The 23,623-nt window shown below is 51.2% G+C and overlaps 3 protein-coding genes across 5 annotated transcripts in view; 1 reads left to right on the plus strand and 2 right to left on the minus strand.

Annotated features, from left to right (window-relative positions):
* Window positions 1–1,563: 1,563 nt before the first annotated feature.
* On the minus strand, window positions 1,564–5,849 carry Yipf3 (Yip1 domain family, member 3). Its single transcript, XM_005389778.1, has 9 exons — window positions 5,607–5,849; window positions 4,831–5,028; window positions 4,561–4,667; window positions 3,110–3,155; window positions 2,915–3,007; window positions 2,629–2,760; window positions 2,372–2,485; window positions 2,093–2,216; window positions 1,564–1,997 (listed from the first exon to the last, which is right to left on the minus strand). The coding sequence occupies exons 1-9, from the start codon at window positions 5,685–5,687 to the stop codon at window positions 1,849–1,851; spliced, it is 1,044 nt and encodes a 347-aa protein (XP_005389835.1). The 5' UTR covers window positions 5,688–5,849; the 3' UTR covers window positions 1,564–1,848.
* An 81-nt stretch (window positions 5,850–5,930) lies between these two features.
* Polr1c (polymerase (RNA) I polypeptide C, 30kDa) lies at window positions 5,931–10,125 on the plus strand. Its single transcript, XM_005389779.2, has 9 exons — window positions 5,931–6,064; window positions 6,194–6,265; window positions 7,905–8,012; window positions 8,234–8,366; window positions 8,811–8,930; window positions 9,015–9,167; window positions 9,347–9,496; window positions 9,620–9,736; window positions 9,817–10,125. The coding sequence occupies exons 1-9, from the start codon at window positions 5,996–5,998 to the stop codon at window positions 9,933–9,935; spliced, it is 1,041 nt and encodes a 346-aa protein (XP_005389836.1). The 5' UTR covers window positions 5,931–5,995; the 3' UTR covers window positions 9,936–10,125.
* A 453-nt stretch (window positions 10,126–10,578) lies between these two features.
* Window positions 10,579–23,623, minus strand: part of Xpo5 (exportin 5) — a 41,352-nt gene continuing 28,307 nt past the window's right edge. For 2 of the 3 annotated variants that reach the window (XM_005389780.1, XM_013516821.1), the window contains exons 21-32: window positions 20,005–20,105; window positions 18,492–18,588; window positions 17,660–17,796; window positions 15,872–15,969; window positions 15,299–15,345; window positions 14,846–14,943; window positions 14,029–14,091; window positions 13,090–13,172; window positions 12,843–12,950; window positions 12,575–12,712; window positions 12,259–12,423; window positions 10,579–12,112 (exon numbers count right to left, since the gene is read on the minus strand). In XM_005389780.1, coding sequence (XP_005389837.1) covers window positions 11,975–12,112; window positions 12,259–12,423; window positions 12,575–12,712; window positions 12,843–12,950; window positions 13,090–13,172; window positions 14,029–14,091; window positions 14,846–14,943; window positions 15,299–15,345; window positions 15,872–15,969; window positions 17,660–17,796; window positions 18,492–18,588; window positions 20,005–20,105 — 1,273 coding nt within the window. In that variant the 3' untranslated portion in view covers window positions 10,579–11,974. Of the gene's footprint in view, window positions 12,113–12,258; window positions 12,424–12,574; window positions 12,713–12,842; window positions 12,951–13,089; window positions 13,173–14,028; window positions 14,092–14,845; window positions 14,947–15,298; window positions 15,346–15,871; window positions 15,970–17,659; window positions 17,797–18,491; window positions 18,589–20,004; window positions 20,106–23,623 lie in introns of all 3 variants that reach the window. The other variant, XM_013516820.1, reaches the window with a different exon arrangement.

Below are 23,623 nucleotides of genomic sequence, written 5' to 3' on the forward strand. Positions count from 1 at the left end.
CGGTGCGCGTCTCGCGGGGACAGCCCAAGGCGGGCGGCGCGCGGCGCGCGGCTGCTCAGCTTCAGCTCCTGCGCCGGAGCAGGCGGCGGGTTTCCATAGCAACGGGCCGCGTCACCGGCGTTCGCCCCGCCCCTCCCAGCCTGGCCACGCGGCCCTAGAGGCTATGCGCACTACGGGGCGCCGAGCGGAGGGTTGCTCTTCTCAGGACCGTGCCGAACCGGACAGTGGAAAGACAGGGCTGGGGCCTAGGACGGGCGGGACCGAGACGGCGCGACGGGGACCGCAGCGCGTGAAGGGGGCGTGTGTGATACTAGGCCGGCTCTGCTGCCCATTCCCCGCCATCTCCAGCGCTTAAGACTCACCCACCCCTACAGCGTGTCCCTCTTGGGGTTGCAGGTCCCGGGCCCTTTAATCTGCGCTGCCGTCGCCCCGCCCCGCCCTACCCGTGACGCAAGGCGCCGCGTACGTGGGGATTCCGCCTGTGCTTCCCCAGCGGGCGCCTTGGCGGCTGCAGAGTCTGCACACCCTTCAGGGAGACTGCAGGCCTGGGTGCCGTGGGTGGTGTCCTGCAGGTGCCTTTAACGTCTGAAAATGAAAGTGAGCCAGGAACAGCGACAGTGTCTGGGTGGCAGCGAGGGCCTGTAAGGGAGGGGGCCCAGCACCCTGACGACTGTAGTGGGAGCGCTCTGGGCAACACAGGGAAAATGAAAGGCCCCCGGCTGTCGGTCCCTTTAGTGGGAAGTAAAGATGCTGCTGACTCAGGTTTAGCAGTGGCAGGTTGTTTTGAAAAACTAAATACTAGGCTGGGGGTGTGGCTCAGTGGTACAGCACTTATTTGCCTGGCAAGCACAAGGCCGTGGGCTCCAACCCCACCAGCACCCCACCTCAATACACGCACACCCCCAAAGCCCTATTTCCTCTACAGCCATCTGATTTTTATGGACCGTGGGCCTTTTGCACTGAACTACATTTCTTTTTTTGTTAAATTTTTTGATAAGTTGCCCAGGTTGAGCTTGAACTTGCAATACTCTGCCTCGGCCTCTGAGTGCTGGCTTTTTAGGTAGAGGCCACTAGGCCTGCCCTGAATTTTCAATCACCTTAAGTGGAACAGACTGAAGGGGTAGTGGGTGGTGCAATGTGAGGGTATTCTTGAAAGAAGAGGACAGAAAGAGAAAACCGATTCGATGGGAGCAGGCCCACGAAGGGCAGGGCAAAGTCAAGTTGGTTTCAGCTGTGAGCTCCATGGTAGTTTGCTCTGTGATGGCCCAGCTGCATCAGGTCCTTGTACTGCGTGGGGTTCAAACTGGAAATTTCTGTCCAATCCGTACTGAAAGTGCAGGCAGCAGAGATTCATATTGTGTGCACTCTTCCTCAGGCCTGCCCTCTACTCCAGGGTTCACAGGTGCTCTGCCCTTGGGCAGGTTCCACAAAGTCACTGCCATCTAAGTGGTCTGGCCTCTCCCACCTTCACCTTGCCCAAGTGAGGGGATAAAGAAGAGACGTGGCACATTAACCCTGTGTGTACAAGAGGCAGGGTGCCAGGGAGAACACTGGAACAGGAGCTGCAGTTCCAGACTCAAGCAGTGTTTTAATTATCGAGTCTATAATTAGCAACATGGGGGGCGTGTTCAGGGTGCTGACCCACTTTCGGCACAGGCTCCAGAGCCTGGCAATCCTAGCCAGGAGTTCCCAGCCTTGTGCCTTTCAGCAGCCTGGAAAGGTGTCACGGAGGCACCTAAGTAGGTACAGCTCAGAGATGGCTGCAGACCCCAGCCAAGAGACACAGTCCTGTCCTTTAATCTTCTGCTCCAAAACTGGGGCAGTAAAGATTTCATGGATTTCAGACGGTCAGTGCGACTGCAGAGACACCACAAGAGCCTTGGCTGTGGCATTGAGCATGGTGGCAGGAAGCCTGGCAGCAGGCAGCACACCGGGGACGTCCCTGGGGACTCTCTGCATAGGTGGGATGTTGGGGCCCTCCAGCGTGTCCAGGATCCCTGCAAGGAGGGATGCAAGAAGCGGGAGATGAATGAGCACAGCTCCTGACCTGGGCAACCCTCTGACTGGCCCACACGGCCCTCACACCACTTACCTTCTACCACCTTGTGGTAGGCAAAGTGCAGATACAGCAGGAAGAGCATGTGTAGGGCGGCCAGGGTGCCACACAGGAGCAGCCTCTGGGTGGGGCCCACGGTCCGAGACACCAGCACTGCCACCTAGGACCACGGGATGCAGCTCAGAGGGCCCCGAGTCAGAGGGGTGGGGTACAACTGACCCCACCAAGAGAGAACAGCCTGTGGCCCCGGCCTCCGCTTAAAGCCTCAGCAGGTACCGAGCTTGGGCTCCCCGTGGGAGGACAGTGCCCACTTACCATGCGCAGGGTGGACAGCCCCCCCACCAGCAGCCAGAAGAGGTAGAAGAGGGCGTGGAGGTGGATGTTGTAGGTGATGAACAGGACAATGCAGTGCCCGAAGAGACCATAGCCCTGGGAGAAGGGTGGCAGAGAGGAAAATCACTGGGCTGTGCCAGCACGCCCCTCACCCAGCCCCCGGGAAATACATGGCCACTGGCTGCTCCTCCCACCCTAGGCCCAGGGGCCCTCGGACAGAGGCAGGCCTGCCTCCTTACCAGAAGCGCCAACATCTGGAGCATAGTGATCTGGGCGTTACACAGGTAGGCGAGGAAGTAAATGAAGGATGAAACGCCCAGCCAGTAGCCAAAGCAGGTGCCAATGGCTGTGCCCATCAGGGTGCCCTCCCGCTGTGGGGTGAAGGCTCTGTTAGTCCAGGGAGGCCTCAATCCCAGCCTCACTTGCCAAGGGCTTTCTGCAAGAGCTGCCTGTCTCACTCTACCATCGTGTCTTCGGGCAGCTTTCGACCTACTTCAGCCACCCCCCATCCTCTGGCCTGCTTACGATAATGGTGTCAGACGTCTTCATCCCATGCAGAAGGATGGCAACCAGCGTGAAGACCAGCATGAGAGGGCCGTACAGCTCCCCTGCAATTTTCTGTCAAAATACCAACTCCTTCAGGCCGGAGGGTATGATGCTTTTTTCCACCTTCCCAGGCTTGGCTTGGTGCCCCCGCCCCCACAGCCACCCCCTAGTCACCTGGGGGAAGTTGACCATCTTGATGGGGATCATGGACTCCAGTAGCCTGGGAGAGGAGAGGAGAGATGAGAGCAGAGGTAGCACTGGGTCAGGAGGCTCTGGAGGAGGACTGACCCTAGTCATCTGTCTAGCTCCAGGGAACAGACATGCTGGGGGACAGGGGGAGAAAAGGGTTGTAAAGATGCAGGGAAGGATGACAGTGCTCAACTGGGGCAGCAGCTATTTGGGGAACTCAGAGAAGCCTGCTGAGCATTGGGAGGAGGCCTGGCCATTACCTATCTGACTTGATCTCCCTTCAAGACAGGCAGACGTCAGCAGAGGGTCCCAGAACTCAGTTGGGATGCAGTCTTAGGAAAGGTTTAGAAGGAAAGATCCCTTCCTAAGTAACTGGCCTGGGTTTTCAGCTAGTTATTACTTTCTCTCAGAAGCCAGCTCTGTCCCAGCAGCCTGCTTAGGCTCAGGTGTCCCTTGTGTGTGCCCTGTCCCATGAGTTCTTTAGTGTAACTGCACTCAATAGCAAGGCTCCCATCTATCTTCACCACTGAATCAAGCACCATGAACAGTGCACCTGGCTCTGGGTATTTGATTAAAACTGGTTAAAGGATGAACAAAGAACCAAGCTAAGGTTAAGGCCCCCACACTTCTGCCCTTGGCACTACTGGAGAATGAATGCAGGGCCTCCCAAAGGCTAGGCAAGTGCTCTATACCACTGGGCTATGTCTCCGCCTCTTTTGAGACAAGGTCTCACTAAGTTGCCTGGACAGGTTTTGAACTTGTGGTGTTCCTGGCCTCGGCCTCACATGCAGCTGGGACTACAGGTGTGGACTACAACACTCAGCTAAATCCACCTTTTGAGAAGCCAGTCCATAACTATGCCCCAACATGCTGGTTCTGAGATTATTCTGGTACCAGGAATGCAAACATAAAGAGGGCAGAGCCTGCTTTTGAGGGGCTGCTGGTCTACAGGGAGATAGACACAGTGATAAGACCACACTGAGTGTTAAAGTGCCATCTGCTGGAGGAAAGGGCAGAGTTCCACATAGCAGCCCTGGGTGAGAACAAATGGGGTGGGCTGAGGAATGCAGAACAAAGGAAGTGCCTTGTGAGCTAGTTTTGTTTTGGAGACAGGATCTTGCCATGCAGCCCAGGGTGGCCTTGAATTTATAATCCTCTTGCCTTGGCCTCCCAGGTGCTGGGATTACAGGTGAGGGCCACCACGCCTGGCCTGAACTAGGTTTTGTGAGAGGTGCAGCAGTGTGCGGGGTGCAAAGAGGAGGAAGGCAATGTGTCACTGCCATGTTGTGCTCAATGTTGGTGCAGGAAGGACAGTGCTAGGTCAGGAAGAGGGGAGCCCACCCGAGTGGGGGCTCAGTATCTAGTCTGGAGCAGCACAGCCTGGATGAAGCACTAGGTGTCAGGAGGGAAGCTTCTGGCAGGAGAAGGATCCTCACCTGCTTCGCACCTGGGCAGGCTCCACATCAAAATAGGGTCTCAGGATGTCGATGTTGGCATATAAACTGAAGGCTCTGGATGCTTGTCTCTTTCCTGCCTGCCACATCTGAAGGGAGATGGGGACAGGAATTATGAGACTTTTGGTTCCAGCCCCTGCTGCCTGTTTTCTGTTGGACTTCTACGTGGTTCTAACTGGACAGCCTGGGGTGAACAGCACCAGTGTGGCCTAGGGCCACTTTCCCATGTGCCAAGGGTTCAGCCTTGCTTACCTGATCAGCCACCTGCCGGCTCAGCTGTCCCTTGAAGCCTTTCATGCCCAGGAACTCCCCGTCCTCCTCCTCTGCAGCAGCCGCATCAGCATCCACCTCTTCCTCGCGGAGGCGCTGATGCAGCTCACCCATGTCCTCGAAGCTGGAGCCTGAGGTGTCGTCCATGTTCTCCATGTCAATCACAGCTGAGCCCCCGCCCTGTGGAGACAATGGCTCCTAGACTGCCTTTCTGTTGTAGCCATTAAATCTGACCATCCCAGGACTTAGGGCTTGTTCCTGCACTGCAGAGGACATAGCTTGGAATCACGACGGATCACACCCCCTCTTTCCCCTCGTTTACTCTCGGACCCCTTGGCTGCCGGCTCTAGGACTCTTGCAGGCAGGAAACTTGCTGCTTGTCTTCATATACGTCTGCTTCTTTCCTGGTCAGACGCTCAGCGGGCTGCAGAAGCGCCCATTTCTTTTGTCTTTCCCAAGCCCCGGACAAGACCATATCCACAGTGCCAGTGGAGCCCAGTCCCTGCCCCACACCACGACCGCCCCCGACCGACTTCCTAACTTGTCCCGAAGGTGTGACGCTTTTCTCCGCCCCTCCCGCAGGTCCGGAGCCCGCGGTACTCCGGCTGGAGCATAATCCTGCCCCGACTCAGTGGGCACTAGGGCCCCTGAGTCGTGTAAGGGCACCTGGAAGACAACTCCAGGGGAAGGGCAGTGGACGACACTTTAGGGCGGCTTTGGCCCCGGGGCTGCTGACAGCCGGAGCTCTGGGGCCATACCTGGATGTTTTCTTCGAACCCTCCCCATTCTGGGCCAGCCCCGCTTCGGGCCCCGCCGGCCGGCGCGGCTGGAGTTGCCATGTCCCTCGAGGGCTCCCGTCGCTGAAGCTCGCTCGAGCCCCGTGCGACTGGGAGATGCGGGCGAGGGTGGGCCGGAGCCAAAGACGGTGCCCAGGGGAGGACAGATAGTATCTACCGGACCTCTACACGGAGAACCCGGATGTTTGGCCAGGACCGACTTCCGGAAGCTGCGGACGTGGAGGGGGCGGGCGGGACTAAGCATCGCGATATTTCCGGCGCGAGGGGGCGGAGCGTTGCTACGGATACGAAAGCAGGCTGCTGGGAAAAAAGCGCCGGAGTGAGGACCAGGTCTCGTGGAGTGGTTGAAGATGGCGGCGTCGCGGGCGGTGGAGGAGATGCGGAACCGCGTGGTTCTGGGGGAGTTCGGGGTTCGCAACGTAAGGGCCTCACGCCTGGCGCTCGGGAGGAAGACTGAGACAGGAACAGGGTTTGTTGGGCTAGGATCAGAATGGGGATGCGCTGGGCCCTACTGCCCCTTGGTGGACAGGTTCCTGTCTTTGCCCTAGGTTCATACCACGGACTTTCCCGGGAACTATTCGGGTTACGACGATGCCTGGGACCAGGACCGCTTCGAGAAGGTGGGTGCGGCCGGAGGTGTCCGGAGAGGGTTTGGGGCCCGACAGAATGATCCGAGCAGCATGTGCCTCAGATGTTCCTAGGGTTGTCCCGGTAAAATTAAACGTTTATTGAGCCTTATTCTAGGCGCTCCATGGAGAGGCCAAGTTAGACAGTTGCTGCTCTGTTCTATAAAACAATTTTTGGGGTGTAGCATGCGTAAAGCAATGATTGCTGTATAGTGTGGCAAAGGCAGTTGATAGGGATCTGGACGGGGTCGTGGAGTGGGGCGGTCATCCTGCAGAGGCTCGCAGTTTAGACAGGCTGACAGTAGAGGTATGTAAAATTTCATGGAGATGACATCTGGATGGAGCTTTGAACGGTGAGTAAAATTTGAGAGCAGTGAGGAGAGACTACGAACAGCGAGCTGGGTGAGGTGTCCCCAGTGTGTGTCCCAGCAGCTCGCTGTCGCCGGGATGTTGGGGGCCAGCATGAGTGGTCACAAGATCGTGCGTCTTGGGCCCTGCAGGTCACAGGGAGCTTTAGCAGAGTTCTTAAGGGGCACGACCCCATTGCAGCCTTGATGGCTAGGAGGCAGTGGGTTTGAGGAGGATCATACCTGACAAGGCAGATCTGCTAGGTTATATACCGTGCTGGGATTGAAGGACTGAACTGAGACTATGGTGGCAAGGGATGGCACCCAGTAAATTTTCAATTGCTTTGGTAAGGGCTGAGGCCGAGCTTGTAAAATGGCTTGGGGATCTGCTGTGATGGATGATGTTGCCATTTACCAATAAGGGGAAGTGGATCAGGCAACAGGGATGATGGTGTAATTTCCTGTCTAGTAGGCTATTAGATTGAAAGATGTGAAGTGAGAAAATTTTTTGGGTTGCCAGTAGAAGGAGTGTGGTTGAGGGAAACAACCAGAATGTAGGACAAAGTTAACATTTAGGGGGTGGCGGAGTATAGTAAATTTAGGACTCAGAGAAGGAGTGGTCCTCAGAAAGGAAGGTAGCCAGGAGTGGTGGTGCATGCCTGTAATCCCAGCACTCGGGAGGATCGTTGTGAGTTTGAGACCAGCCTGGGCTACAAAGTGAGTGAAGGCCAGCCTAAACTGCCTAGTGAGACCCTGTCTCAAAAAGACAAAGAAAAAAAAGAAAAAAAGAGAAACAAAGGTAATAATTGTTTGGAAAAGAAGAGATTTTTGCTGGGTGTAGCTGTGCCAGCCAGAGTTTAAGGCCAGCCTGGGCTATGTAGTGAGTTAAGACCAAACTGAACTATATGGTGAGACCCTGTTTAAGAAAACAAAGGAAGCCGCCAGGCATGGTGGCACATGCCTGTAATCCCAGCACTCAGACGGCTGAGGTAGGAGGATCCTTGAGAATTAGAGAGCAGTGTGGGCTACAAAGTGAGCTCAAGGCCGGCCTGAACTGCGTAGTGAGACCCCGTCTCAAAAAGGAAAAAAAAGAAAAAGAAAAAAGAAAACAAAGGAAGCAAAGCACCAAAGGACAAAGAGCATCTAATAGGAGTCTTCTGTGCAGAGGGAAGGTTTTGAATGAGAGCATGTTAGAATGTTGAGAGAAATATCCAGGGCTGTTACAGAGAAGACTTTTGATCAGAGAAGCATACTTCATGTTTTACTGTTTTTTTCTGTCTCCTTAGAACTTCCGCGTGGATGTGGTACATATGGATGAAAACTCATTGGAGTTTGACATGGTGGGAATTGATGCAGCAATTGCCAACGCTTTCCGGCGAATTCTTTTAGCAGAGGTACAGCAGGCGTGGAGTTGTCTGAGGAACTACATCAGCACCTTGCTTGTAGAACTGTCTCAAGCTCTCCCTTCCCCTTATTTCCCCAGGAATTTTCCTGAACTTTTCTTCCCCTTTGTCTTGTCATTAAGCATCCTTCTTGGAAGGGGTTCCTGTCTTGGGCAGTGGCTAGGTCGGGAGTCTGGTGGGCTTTGGCACATGGGCCATATTTTCTTGGGCAGGTGCCAACAATGGCTGTGGAAAAGGTCCTGGTGTACAACAACACATCCATTGTCCAGGATGAGATCCTTGCTCACCGTCTGGGGCTCATTCCTATTCTTGCTGATCCTCGGCTTTTTGAATTTCGGAATGAAGGTGAGTGTCTTAGGAAAACGAACTTTTTTTGTTTTATTTTGTTTTAGACAAGATTTCGCTGTGTATTTCAAGGTGGCCTTGAACTCACTGTGTATCCCAGGCTGGCCTTGAACTTGTGGCAGTCTTTCTGCCTCAGCTTCCTGCATGCTGGGAATACAGGTGTGTGCCACCACGCCTAGCAAGAAAATGAAATTTTGAGAGTAGTGGAACAGCTCTGTCCTCAAGTACATTCTAGGATCAGACTGCCTGGGTTCAGTTCCTAGACTGACTACTGGATGACCTTGGGCAAGTTACTCATCTTCTGATACGTCAGCTCTTGTTAGAATGCTTGCCCTTCCCTTCCTAAATTTGTCAGATTGAGAACGTGTAAAGCTTTCAGCATACTGCCTGGTTCTCAAATGTTTACTAGTTCTTCAAAAGTTGCCATTCTCCGTTTGTGTGCAGGAGACGAAGAAGGCACAGAGATAGACACTCTGCAGTTCCGGCTGCAGGTCAGGTGCACCCGGAACCCCCACGCTGCTAAAGATTCCTCGGACCCCAACGAACTCTATGTGAACCACAAGGGTGAGCAGCAGGTTAGGAAGAGGGCTCATGTGCTGACGGGGGCTGGTTTCTAGGATGGGGCCTTCTGACATACTTTTCCTGCAGTGTACACCAGGCACATGACATGGGTTCCCCTGGGGAACCAGGCTGATGTTTTCCCAGAGGGCACAATCCGGCCAGTGCACGATGACATCCTCATTGCCCAGCTGCGGCCTGGCCAGGAGATTGACCTGCTCATGCACTGTGTCAAAGGCATTGGTGAGAACTCTGCGACCGCCCGGGCAGGGAGAGCAGGGGTGGGCTGGTGGTTTGATGTGCAGTGGCACAGATGTGGCTACAGAACTCTGCTGGGACGTTGCCAGCAGGTAGGAAGCAGGTGGGTTTGTATCATCAGTGTGCAAGGGCAAAGGTTCTCACGGGCTGACTCCTCTGTCCAGGCAAAGATCATGCCAAGTTCTCTCCGGTGGCAACAGCCAGTTACAGGCTTCTGCCAGACATCACCCTGCTTGAACCTGTGGAAGGCGAGGCCGCAGAGGAGCTCAGCCGCTGTTTCTCACCCGGTGTTATTGAGGTGCAGGAAGTGCAAGGTATGGCATGAGCCGTGCTCTCAGGAAGGGACCTAAGATGTGTTTCTCCTTTTTGAAGGTGGAAGAGCTATAAAAGCTCTATGCTCCTAACAGACAAAATGTAATGTACATTGTTTTCATTAGGTAAGAAGGTGGCCCGAGTTGCTAATCCCAGGCTGGACACCTTCAGCAGGGAGGTCTTCCGGCATGAGAAGCTGAAGAAGGCTGTGCGGCTTGCCCGTGTCCGGGATCATTACATCTGTAAGTAGATCAGAGCAGGGTGTGCTGGGGATGGGGTGTTCTCTGATGCTGCTTAGCTGAAGTGTCCCTCTGGCCCCCAGTTTCTGTGGAGTCTACAGGAGTGTTGCCACCAGATGTGCTGGTGAGCGAAGCCATCAAAGTGCTGATGGGGAAGTGCCAGCGGTTCCTGGATGAACTGGATGCTGTGCAGATGGACTGAGGCTGCTGGGGACTCACAGTGGCTGGGATTGGCTGCCTCCGGTGGTTCCATGGGACTGCTGGACCCATGGGACTGACTAGAGGTCCAATTCCAGTTTGTCAAATCAATACATTTTGTTAAATGTGCCACAGAATGGGACTTTATGCCTTTGTAAGGCCCTTGATGTAAATAAATTCATGTCCAAAACTTTTGAGACGGTTTTTAGTTTTGGTCTAAAAATATGGAGCCTCTTCTGAGAACAGATTTGGCATTTAGTAGAGTTCCCTGCAGGTGAGGGTGTAGGCTGAGGTGAAGTCCTTTTAACCCTTTGAGAAAGCCGGACTGAAGTCGTTTGGGAGCACAGCCACACACCCTAGAAGATACACAAATGGCCAGAATGGATGTGCCACCTCACCTATCTGCAGGGAAGGTTGGGTAGGAAGAAGGGTTTCTGCTGCAGTCCCAGCCACGTTGCTACTGACAGCTTCATAGAGAAAGAGCTGCAGCTTCCTCTGCAGAGTGTGGCAGGCCCGGGAGGTACCGAGAACCTGGGTGGGTCTGGAACAGGTCCTCACTTTCCATGGCAGGATGCCATCCATGAGCAGGCAACTGGACTGCATCTCTGGCTTTAGAACTTGTTTGAAAAAGGCGGATAGGGCCCTTGCTGTATGAAACAGATTTTTACTGACATGCAGATGTGCTTTAGAGTTAACATTTCTACAAAAAAGGTTCTATAAACAATAGAAAATTTCTAGCATGAGGTCACAGGATGTTAAAAATATTACAACACAATAAATACTACACCCTCCACAGCCCCAATCAGACAGAGGAGTAGGCAGCTATCAAGTATGGAGGAAATACTCGTGAGATCGCCTTGACAATCAACAGAATCCTCAAGCACCGCGCAGGAAGAGGGGGCAGACGTGTGCAGCAGAGCTGACAAACTGACACTGTTTTCCCAAAGTTGTCTCTTCCCACCCATACCATGTCATGCCGGTGCCTCTCAGCCTGCCAGCAACTGGACGCGGACCTGTCTGCAGGGTTACCCCAAGACTAGGTCCCACCACGTCCCCTCTGCTTTGGGGCCTTCCAGTGACCTCTAGGGTGGACTTTGGACAGGTTGTGATGGGAAGGCAAAAATTTTTTCTCTTTCAGAATTGGCCCTTGAGACAAGTGACCAGGGACCTGAAAGGCCATGAGAATTTTAAAGGCACCTGGACTCAGCTGGTCCTATGAGACCAGTCGCTCTGCTAGCTGCTTATCACAAATTAAGCCTAGTTGGTCTGGATTATCCTTGGGTGACAACGGTATCGCTTGTGGCTGTCAGGCCCGAGTAGACCGTAGGCTGGGGAAATCCCTAAGGGTCATTTGTGAAAGGGCAAGATGTGTGAACTCTCGGGGTCGTCAGAGAGCACTGAACGCTCCCCAGCCCTGGTGCCTGCACGTCCTATCCATGCCCAGACTAGCAGTAGCCTGTACCATGGAGCCCATCACGTGACCAAGTTCTCGCTGCAAATGCAGATGAGAGAACTGGCTGAATTTAGCTGAGCACTTAGCACCTAAGGCAGACAAGCCACTGGGGGTGGAGAAGGGTCCCTGCCAGCCCAGCAGCTGGGGCTCAATGGGACGCGTAATGGTCCGGGAGAAACTCTGGCACAAGTGGTCAGGGGCTCAGCCCTTACAAGCCCAGCTGGTTGCGGTGCTGGGCACAGCACCCCAGCTCCCATTCTGTACAGGTGTGTGGCTGCACTGGGGTGGCAGGCTTGGGGAGAAGGACCGCTCTGCTCTACCTTTTCTCAGGCAAGCCCAAACTGCAAGCAGAATGGAACTAATCAGGAGATCACGACAAATCGATGTGTCCGCCCTGACTCCCTTTCCTGGTGCCTTAGAAGGATGCTGGCCCTTCCTGCACAGGGCCCACTCTTCTGCTCAGACCCAGCTTGGCTCCAGCTGACAGTGGTGGACAGTGAGGTGGCAGTGCGAGAGGGGCCTAGAGATTAGCTACGAAAGGGAAGAAGAGATGACGACAAAGGCCGAGGAAGGATGCCCAAAAGCTTGATTCAGGGTTCAAAGATGGTGGCCAGGCTGCCCCCCTCATTGTCCAGCACCTCTGTCTCCAGCATTGGCTTTGTTTTTTTGAAAAGTGAGGGAAGATTCTTAATATGCACTTCTTTTCGGAACTGTTCCCCCAAGGGTTTCTGTAGAAAGAAAGTAAGAATCAATGTTTGGCCCCCGAAGTGGCTCAGAGACCACCCATGATGGCTGGTGATCTGTTTGCCACATAGTCTACGAAGACCACAAGCCAGCTGGTGGGACTGGAGGACGATGCAGAGGGAGCACCTACCCCAATGCAGCCTGCGATGAGGCGTTTAAATTGGTCCTTCCGCCGCTTGTCAGCCACTTTCTGTAGGGAGGGGTTCAGCAGTTTACAGTCAAACTGGTCCAGAGAGTCCTTCTGTATTTCTGGGATTTGCTCCATCACAGCTCTCATCTCCAGGTACCTGGGACGCTGAGTGGATAAACTCACTCGATGTGGGTTCTGACCCAGCCACCACGCCCGCTCCATCACACCCACCACAGGCAGTAGTAGTAGTGATCCAGCGGATACCAACACCCTGCAAGCTGAGCCAAGAAGCCACAGCCCCCCACCCCCCACTCACCAGCGCCTCATAGACCTGAAAGGCCAGGTGGACCAGGGAGGCCATGCAGCCGTCATGCTGCCCGTGTGTCTGTAACCCTTTCAGCACACTGGTGAAGAGCCATGTGACGGCGTCAGCGAGCAGTGTCCCTGACAGAACCTGGAAACACGGCTGTGCTCAGGGCCACAGGGGCTCTCAGAAGGCCCCAGCACCCCGATTCTCCCAGCTGATTCAATTAATGAACATGACCCAAACCTTCTATGAGGGTCATGGGGAGGGATAAGCATACTTGTTTAAGCAGAGGCCAGCAGAGCTGCGTGGTTGTCCTTTGGCAGGACAGAGTGTCCTTCCAGGCCAGGGAATTGAAGGCTGTAATTAACAGCGCAGTGCAGACATCCTGGAGGGGAAAGGAAGGGGGATTACAGCTGAAAATATGCACTTCTCTGTTATACACTGCAAGCTGGAGTTTTAATAGATAAGTGGGAAAATAATAAAAGTGACTATCAAAGGGAGTTTTACTTCTGGCTCCTACCCACCTCATGCTTCATCAGACATTTGCCCAGGTCAGTAAGTTCTGCCATGGCAGATGGGGTCACCTCAGTGGCCATCATCTCTTCATCTGTAGGCAGAGTGGAATGTCAAGCCCCATGCTTTCATAAAGGAGGCCTATACTGGTGTGGGTTTGTCCCAGGCAGGTGGTGCTGAGTAGTGGGATAGCAGCAGGCAGACAAATGCTCACGTGTGTGCGCATGCGCACACACATATACACACCCATCCACCTACCCCAGGCACGCGCACACACACACACACACACACACACACACATACACATACACACACTCACCCCCAGCCACACATAAGGCAGCAGAAGCCCAGGCCTGGGGCAGAGCTCCTGGAGTTTTACTGCACTGGACACATGAAATGGGAAGCTGGGCAGCAAAGGAAGCTGCACACACTGAGGACCTTTTAATGCTAAACAGAGATGTGAGAGCCACTATGAGAAGAGCTGATGCAGTCACCGAGAATATAAAAGGAAAAGGATAGAGCCCCTGCCCAGATAGGAGATTGCATTCTATTGAGAGAAAGAGGCAATGAATGAACACATAAATACGGTCATAAAAGCATGTGGTAAGAAATACCATGAAGCAAAATAGAGCAGAAGACATCTACAGAATGGGTGGTTGTTATCTTTGATCAGTTATCACAGAAGACCTGGAGGAGGCAACACTGGAGCAGAGACCTGAATGAAGCGAGAGAACAGGCCCTGCAGAGAGCTGGAAGTGTAGTTTAGATACAGGAAGGAGCAGGTGCAAAGGCTCTGCAGCACAAGGACGGTGGAAGTTCAGCAACAAGGCTGGCATGGCAATAGCTAGAGGGTCACCTCTCACCCTTGTCAGCCAGCTTAACAAGGTTTTTGCAGGAGCAGAGCTGGCCCAGAAGAGCAGACCTCCGGGCCGGGTGACGGGCTCACTCACCTTCTCCATCTGCAGGCGGAGCGGCACTGTGGTCTGCACTCTTCTTTGCCACACAGCAAACCGCTGTGGCAAGAAAACAGGGTTACTGGGTAAACAGGGGGGTTAATATCACCCCTGCCCAAAGCCACCTCAGGAGATGATCCCACACTGTCTCCAGCCAGGGAGGGGAGGGGAACTGTTGGGATCAAAGAACAGCTTCATCTATAATAGCAGAGGGAAGGGGCTGGGGATTTAGCTCAGCGGCAAAAGCGCCTGCCTGGCAAGCGCAAGGTCGTGAGTTCGGTTCCCGGTACCGGAGAAAAACAAAAAAAAAAAAACAAAAAAAATAGCAGAGGGATTCTGAGGCCTGACCAGGCTGTGCTCTGGTCCCTCCTCACGTTCAGTTAGCTGGGGGAAGTGACAGAATCCTGACAGAAGTGGCAGAGGGGTGACTGACAGACCCTTGTCTACTCTGTATTACCAATAATGAAATGGCCAAGTGCTGTTTCATTCAACATTTACAAAAACAGAAAAGAAAATCAATAACCTCCATGTGCAAGAATTTACAATTGTCCCTATTTAAAAAAAAAAAAGGAAAATGATCTCTAACATTATCTGAGTTTCTACTGAGATGACAGCCTCATATTCTGCCGTGGACACTGTCCAGCTCGCAGCCCATAAAATGTTCTGCGTTCAGCGTAAGGATTAGCTAGCTGCTGCTTCTTTCCCTGTTTTGGTTCCATGGCTTGAGCCACACCGCTGGCCATCAGGTCAGTATTCGGCACCCTGTCAGCAGACCTAAGCCTGTTTCCACCTGCGGCTCTTGGACACCACTTACTGATGAGGTCCATGACTTCTCGGGTCAACAGCCTCACCAGCTGCTCCTCCAGCATCTCCTGGGACTCAGGGTTTTCCTCCACAGCCTCCTCTTCTCCACTGCTGAAAACCAGGGAGCCGGATACCATGAGGGTGCAGAGAAACCGGACATCGAAAGCAGTAACCCCCTTGGTGCCCTCTTTCTTCTACTGCGTCCTTTGCCTCTGTGTACTATGCAGATTCGGGAAAGGGACAGTAGGGGCCCACCAAGGGCCCTTCTGACCTGTGACTCCGCCTGGGATAAGGTGACGGAAGCCCCCATGCAGGCGAGATCTCAGAGCCAGCCTGTCGTGCATAGCCTGTCCAGCGTCACCCGCCGCCTCAGCTGAGAATGACTTCAGCTCCCCTGGATCAGGAGAATCCCTCTCTGCCCCTTGTCCTTTCCCCACCCAGACCTGAGGGTGGGCTTCCTTACCACAGCAGGCTCCTCTGATTAATCACTTGCCACTTCTGGGAAAGCCTCTGGGAAAACACAAAGGAAGTATGTGCTAGGACCGGGAGACGACCAGAGCACAAACTATCTAACGTCTGCTTCGTGACAAAAATTAGCCAATGATGATCCAGGTATCAATGATAGGCCTTCTTAGTAGAGCCTGGCAAAGTTAAAAAACAGACAAGGAGCCATGGAGCCAGATGTGGTCATGCAGACCTGTAACCTCAGCTCTTTGGAGGCTGAGGCAGGAGGATCACAAATTTGAGGGCAGGCTGGGCAACTTAGTGAAACCTGATCTCAAAATAAAAAAGATGTAGCTCAGTGGTGGGGAGCACTTGTCTAAAATGCATGAGACCGTGGATTCAATGTCCAGCACTGAAAACAAAACCAGCTAGAGACGGTTTCTATAATTTTGCTCCTGTCCATGCAGAACAAATGTCTCTCTACTCAGAAAGACTTGGCCATCAAGTCAGTGACAAGTCCACAGGGCTGGCAGGTTACACATTGAGTAGCCAGTGCCACGAACACGCTGCCCTCCCTCCTGACCCCTCTCACCATGTGGAGGTAGGTGAACAGAGGTCCGAGGATGGGCGACACCAGGGCTTCGTAGTGCTCCGGGGGACAGAAGAGCACCAGAGGCTTCACAAAGACCCGTGCAGCGCAGGTTAAGAAGCTTAGCATGGGGGCATGCCCCGCTCCCCCACAAGGCAGCAGCAGCAGCCCTACAAAGAGCCAACCCTAAAGGATTCAAGGTGCCAACAGCTTATGTTGACAGCTGAACGCTTTACACTCTTCTCCCGAAACCTGGAGCCACAGGGGCACTTGATCCCTCTGTATTTTGAGTCCAACCGTCCTTTCTACCAGACTGTACACCATGGGCACTGGGCTGCCCAAAAGAAGGGAGAGAAGAAATAGAACACAGTTAGCCAGGGCATGGTGGAATATGCCCGCAATCCCAGCACTCAGGAGGGTGAAGCAGGAGGATTGCCATGAATTCAAGGTCAGCCTGGGCTAAATAGTGAACCTGAATTATAGAGCGAGGCCCTGTCTCAAAAATAAACAAAACTAAAAAACAAACAAAACCAAGATGTCCTTGTCATCAACCCTCCGTCATTATTCTTCCTGTAACATTTGAAGAAAGGACTCATAACAGCTTTAAAATAATGTTTTTTTTTTTTTTAGACAGGGTCTCACTATGCAGTTCAGGCTGGCCTGGAACTCAACTTTGTAGCCCAAGCTGGCCTGGAACTCACAGCAATCCTCCTGCCTCAGCTTCCTGAGTGCTGGGATTATAGGCGTGTGCCGCCATGCCAGCTTTAAAATAAAAGGCTGAAAGAATACAGAGTTATACAAGTATTTCTTTGGTTTTGTTTTTTTCAGATGGAGGTCTTGCTATGTAGCTCAGGCTGACCTTTAATGCACTATATAGTCCAAGCTGGTCTTGAATTCATGGCAATCCTCTTGCCTCAGCCTCCCAAGTGCTAGGACTACAGGCATGCACCACCAGACTCAGATCAAGTAGTTCTTTCATAGGAAAGCACTTAAGTGGGCACAGTGGGCACAAAGCAGCTGGCCCTGTCTTCTACCCATCGGAGGCACTTAGACCTTTTACCTAAAGGTGATCTGTCTGTACTTTTAAGAGGTAGTTTCTATTTCAAGGCACAGTCAAAAACTACCAGACTGCTGTGTGTCCCTTCTAGTTTGTCTGGCTGGCCACATGTCTGCAGGGGTATGTACCAGTAGTCCCAGCTACTTAGGAGGTTGAGACAGGAAGACCACTTGTGTGGGAAGAGAGGGAAAGGGGATGTAAAAAAACTAAGATATGTTATATACATGTACCAAATTCTCACAATGGGGCTGGGGACTTAGCTCAGTGGCACAGTGCCTGCCTGGCAAGTACAAGGTCCTGAGTTTGACTCCTGGTACCAAAAAAAAAAAAAAACCCCCAACCCAACCAAATCCCCATGACAAATGGGATCAGTAGGTACTGCACACATGGATTAATAAAGTTTAAAAAGGACTATGTGAGTCCAGGAGTCTAACACCAGCCCAGGCTAAAAAAAAAAGGAAAGAAAAAAGAGCCTCATCTCAACAAAACAAAGCAAAATAAAATGGTGGGAAGTTAAAGATTTTTCCCCAAGGAAAATCTCATAATGGCCAAAGGAGCTCTGAAGACCCCTGGACACCTCCATATTCTTTCTGTCATGTCCCACAATCCTCCTGTCTTTTATGGGATGACGGACTGCCGAGGATACAGGATCCCTTCCTCTCCTCCCTCTGCTTCCTATTCTTAATTTTCCCACTTTCTGGGTTATCTGGGACTTCGGATTTCCGGAAGGATATGCAGCATGGGCCTGAGCCGGTAGTCAGGAATGTTGTTCAGGTTGACGAAGGCCGAGCCGAGGAGCTGGGTGGCGAGGTCCTCCACGGTGTAGAAGTCCTGCTGCATGGAGGGGCCGGCCTTCCCAAGGATGTGGAAGCTGAGGGGCAGATCATTATCAGCAACAAACTGCACACCTGCTGCTGCTGGCCCTGATTGCCCCAGGATTTCATTTCTAGTTCACGGTAAGATTTAGCTGGACAAGTAGTTCAATTCATTTCTTAGAAGACCTTTAGCTTTAAAGGTATAAACCGAACCTTCTGTATAAAGCCAAATGCTGGTAACCCAGGTGTTTCTTATGGAACATGGCCTCATCATGGAGCAGTGGACCGGCCTGGCTTACTGAACATGGCGTTCATTGAAGCCAAAACTCAGGGTGTGGTATGCTCCTGTGCTGGGCATCACCACAGGTCACACCCAAGACCCACTGACCAAGTCCTGGCCGGCAGCCTCCTCCTGCCTCATGGGAAGCAGCCACAGGCAGTGGGGCTGGGCAAAAAAAGGTAGCTCCTCGCCCCTCTTCTACTTCAGTCTCCTGATTTTATGCACCAGAAACACAGCCAACTTGGCAAGAAACATCATGTCATAGCTAGGACTGTGAGACTCATGACAATGGCAAAACAGGCAAACATAAAAAAGCGGGCTGCCCATTGTGACTTGGCACTAGTATTATCCATGTCCCTTCAAACGCTCACCTACCTCACCTGTACGCTGCAATTCTAGACCAGAAGCTAACCCCGCCAGGCCTAGGACACACTCACTCTGGGAAGACAGGCAGGCAGTGAGGTTTCTTACCAGTTTTCATAGAGGGTGCTGAAGAAACGCTGCATCCTCTCCAAGACGGTTTTGTACACAGGGTAGTCATTGAGTTCCAAGAGAGGCTGAGGTAATCCTGCGGATAAGGCCGGGTCAGACACATGTGCACGTGTGAGCTCCACAAAGCAGCTGGCCCTGTCTTCTACCCATCGGAGGCACTTGGACCTTTTACCTAAAGGTGATCTGTCTGCACTTTTAAGAGGTAGTTTCTATTTCAAGGCACAGTCAAAAACTACCAGACTGCTGTGTGTCCTTTCTAGTTTGTCTGGCTGGCCACATGTCTGCATAGCAGCAACATTTGGCTTAATGTGCATAATGGCATGGGCGTGGGAGCATGTGTATGTATGTGTGAACCAAGCCTTTTTTTATATTAATGGCAACACACATCTTGGGAGTTCTGACTGGTGCCTCCAGCATATGTTTTAAGTGCAGAGGCACTCAGGGAAAAGATCCAGGACCACCTGTGCAAAGACAGACAGATATGAGCTCTGGACAGGCGAGAAGCACTCTTCCTCTCATTAACTTCATTGGTGGTTTGGCTGCAGCCAGAGCCAGGCTGAAGCCATGCTGGGCACACAGACACCAGGGGCTGCGCTGCAGCCTAAAGCTCAGAGACAGGCACGAAGGCCAGACAGTTTCGATGCTTCCAGCTCTGACTGCTGACCAGATGCCCAGCCCTGCTCCCCGTGCTCCAGTTCCGAGTTCCTCTTCTAAGTTCCTGGCCATCCCAAGTGTTTTGCTCCCTGCCTCAGGACCTGGGTTCTGCTACTCTGTCTGCCCTGAACACTCAATATAGCCTCTTCTCTGACCTCATCACTTGCCACTCAAGGCTCTGTGGCAAGAAAATTTTTCACTCTTTTCTAATAGCTTTCCTAAAGGGGATTTGGGTTGGGTCTTCCAATAAAACTGCCACAGAGCTCTGCCACTTTTCTTTCTTAGCAAATATCAGCATCACTACTGTCCAGTTATTTTCATGCTGTGTCAATGGCAAAAATGAGTTAAAGTAATATTCTAATTAAGGTAACAAGTAGAAAGAGTGGCTTAGACTCTACCACTTTAAAAAAAATTTTTTTTTTTTGTCTTTTCTTCCAGTACCAGGAATCAAATTCACAATCTTGTGCTTGCCAGGCAGGCCCTTTGCCGCTAAGCTAAATCCCCAGCCCCTAAAAAATGTTGACTGTATGTATATATAAGAACACGCATGTCTTTTTGTTAAAAGCCATGGCTTGTTTATGATCTAACAGCTCTAACACCCACTGGTTAAACGGAAAGAGGCACTGGCTGGGGGAAGGCACTATGCAGATCTCTGTATACTCAAATAATGAAATAAGCACAGTTGTCCTTTACAGCCTTAGAACTACACAAATCTATTTCTAAACAAATAGGTTGTCAAGATAGAGCCAGATTAAGGAGGATGAGGTCCAAGGTAGACTGGTGCTTTGGAGGAGCCCATCAGAGATAAGGTGAGCTTGGAGGGTACAGTTTTTTTTACCTAATATGGAAGATTTCTCTGCTTCCAGCATATCTAGAGCCTTGGCAAAAGGCTCAGCCATCTTGGTTTGCATCTCCGGTGCGTACAGCGTGTTGTGGGTTCTGAAAGAAATAAGGACAACATGTTATGCATCCCAGTCTGTGGAAGCAGAGACGGTGGGTTTGACCTTGTGATTTGGTGATGGTCCCATCCACACGGACAGACCCCATCCATGCCACTCCACGGGGACAGACACCTGGCAGTCCCTGGAGAAGGAAGACTGGAAGCGATGTCTAGGGATAAATAGTACCTAACACTAAAGACCAATGAATACAAAGCCCAAATCTCAAGACAGCAGGACAACATCAGAGCACAAAACCTGAATCCAAGTATAATTCTTTTAACCCCGAGCTAGTGCTCTGTGCTCGGAGGGGTTTTCTGACCATTCGCAGTTGTGGACGGAAAACCAAGAACGCTATGAATTCACAAGCTGGATCTGGAACAGGTGCTAAGGCGCCCAGCTTTTCAGGTTTGGTTTCCGTTCTAAGACCAGAACCTGCCAAGGTGTTCTGAGCCCCTGGGAAGAACATGGTCCCAACACACACACACATCCCCTACCACTGTGATTGACAAGGGCAGTAAATGGCTTTGTCTGTTGGGATCATGGACTGAGCCCAGGTCCCCAATGGCCACAGACCCCCTCTTGTCCATTGAATGCGCAAAGCCAGAGTGGGTGCATGACTGCTGATGTCTCTTCATGAAGACAATCAGAAAGCATTTCAGGTACACAGACGTGACGCACGCCAGCTGAGTACAGTCATGTGCCACAGGAGGATGCTGGTCAACAGTGCACCACTCCAACAGTGGTCCTGCAAGACTGACAGTAATGGAACTGGGAAAGTCTCCCAGTGACGGAGCTGCTGTGACACAGCACTGCAGGCAGTTAAGTGTTTGTGCAGGTGCCAGTGTGGACAAACCCTACTGCACTGTCAGGCACATAAAAATGTAGCCCACACAGTCGTGTTTGGGATGCGATACCATAATGCTTGATACTGATGATAATGATGTTATCAGTTTAGGAGTTTATCAAACTTGCAAGTCTGTGTGTGTGCGTAACAGTGGGTCTCACACATGGCCTTGGCCAGTCTTGAACTCATGGGCTCAAGGGATCCCTGCCTCAAATTCGCAACAAGCTGGGAATACAAATGTGTACCAGCAAGCCTGGCTTGTGTTTTAGTTTTGAAGAAAAAAGTTTAAAATATAAGAGAGCTAGGCACTGTGGCATGCATCTGTAGTTCCAGTTACCCTGGAGGCTAGAGTAAGAGAACTACAAGTTCAAGGTCAGCCTGAGCAACACAGTGAGACTGTCAAAAAAACAGAACATGCTGGGTGTGGTGGTGCACGCCTGTAATACCAACACTTGGGAGGCTGAGGTAGGAGGATTGTTGCAAATTCAAGACCAGCCTAGGCTACAAAGTGAGCTCAAGGGCAGCCTGAACTGCATAGCGAGACCCTGTCTCAAAAAGACAAAACAAAACAAAAAAACCACAAAACACACAAAAAAAGAACAAAACAACCAGAAAAAAGTAAAAACATAAAAAACTGCTTATAGAATAAGGACATAAGATATTTTTGTATAGCTGTCCAATGTATTTTAAAAGGTGAAAGATTTATGCAATCTGAAGAGAAACCAGAGTATATGTACAATGTATTTTAAGCTAAGTGTAAAAGGACTCAAAGTTAAAAATTAAATTCATAAAGTAAAAATATTTTTAGATAAAGTTAATTTATTACTGAAGATCCTATTTCTTTTTCTTTTTTTGAGACAAGGTCTTGCTATGCAGTTCAGGCTGACCTTGAACCTCCTACATAGCCCAGGCGGTTTTGAGAGCTCAGCCATCCTGAGAGTGCTGGGATTACAGGTGTGCAGTTCCACACCCCTCCTTTTGTGGCATTTTCTAAAAGCACTGAACTCTTAGAAAAAATAGCAAGACAGGGCTGCAGATACAGCTCAGTGGCACAGCACCTGCCTGACAAGCACAAGGTCCTGAGTTCGAGTCCCAGTACCCACCCCACCCCAAAAAAAGAAAGAGAGAAAAAGATCAAGATAATAAAGAGTACTATTGTCTTGCACGCACTTCACCCAATCAGGAATGAACATAGTTTCTAGGTCTAATTTTCTTTTCTTTTCTTTTTTTTTGTGGTACTGGGAATCAACCTCACGACCTCGTGCTTGCCAGGCAGGTGCTCACACCACTGAGCTACATCCCCAGCCCTAGGTCTAGTTTTCACCACATGGATTTTGGTCACAAGCCTAAAAAATGGCCACAAGGTCTCTGGACACATAATGTCATCTTTTCCCCAAGTCTAAGCTACAGAAGAAGGTTCCAAAACCATCAATATGGAAACCAGCCTTTCCTTGATTACATTTGCTAACGTCAACACACAAAACTACTTCTTTATTGAAACCTTGAAACCTCTTCTTTTGAAATCAGAATAACATATTGTCTATTTCCAGAGACACGCCCACCATGCCAATTCTATCAGGCACTGTGGTCTCTACTTTAGTTGACTGTTACCCTAAAACTTTTGGTTCCTAGGCTTCTCTCTCGATGTCTGTGCTCAGGAAGGCTCCCCTGCAAGGTGACAGCGTGGGCTGCCCAGGTGAGAGTCTGTCTGGACCTCCTGGGTCACAGGCCAGAAAGAACAGGAACACAGTACCAGTGTATAAATCAAAAATACTGTGAGACATAAAAAGCAATCTTGGCATAGTTTCCTTTTGTGTCTCTAAATTTATTGCTAACAACATAAATAACTCAACCTTAAAAAAATGGCAAATTCTGCTCTTGCCAACAGAGTTAAATTCTATCATAAACCTATCTTTCCCTTTAGATAGCACCCCTGAATCATAAAACACGCACGCAGTAACTAGCTAGCCTGGCAGTGTCCACGTACTCGAACGTATTATCTCAGATAACACAGAGCAGTAACTCTGAAACTTTAATGTACACACAGACCACCTGGGAATCTTGCTAAACCCAGATTCTGATCTGCTATATGGGGAAGAGGCCCCCATTCTGCTTTCAGACATGGACTCAGGTGACAGCAGAGGCTGCTCATCTTAGATTCTGCTTTGAAATGGGGACACTGAGGTTAAAAGTGTATCATACTTTCCTCTGACACATCTGGTCCAGTAGAGTTCAAACATCACTGCCAGGCTCAGATCAGGCCACAGAATAGCACCCAGAGAAGCCCACTACAAAAGCAGCTAGAGCTGGGCGTAGTGGTGCATGCTCGTAATCCCAGCACTCAGGAAGCTGAGGCAGGAGGATCACCTTGAGTTTAAGACTAGCCTGGGCTACATATAGTGAGTTCAAGGCCAGCCTGGGCTACACAGCAAGCCCTTGTCTCAAAAAAAAAAAAAAAAAAAAAAAAGAAGCTGGGGGGAAATAAACAGCAAAAAAGCAACTGTCTTGCTCCCAATGAACAATTCCTTTATTGGCAAAAATTTAGAAGAAATAAAACTTAAAAATAAAAGATGAAGTATAAACAAGTGGGAGAAACACACATAGGAGATTCAAAATGAAAGAGGCCCTCAGGGATCAGCCCTTACCAGGTCTCCCTGGGTCTCCATGGAACG

The sequence above is a fragment of the Chinchilla lanigera genome, unplaced genomic scaffold (genome assembly GCF_000276665.1).
Source record: "Chinchilla lanigera isolate Chin_1 unplaced genomic scaffold, ChiLan1.0 scaffold00036, whole genome shotgun sequence".
Taxonomy (NCBI): Eukaryota; Metazoa; Chordata; class Mammalia; order Rodentia; family Chinchillidae; genus Chinchilla; species Chinchilla lanigera.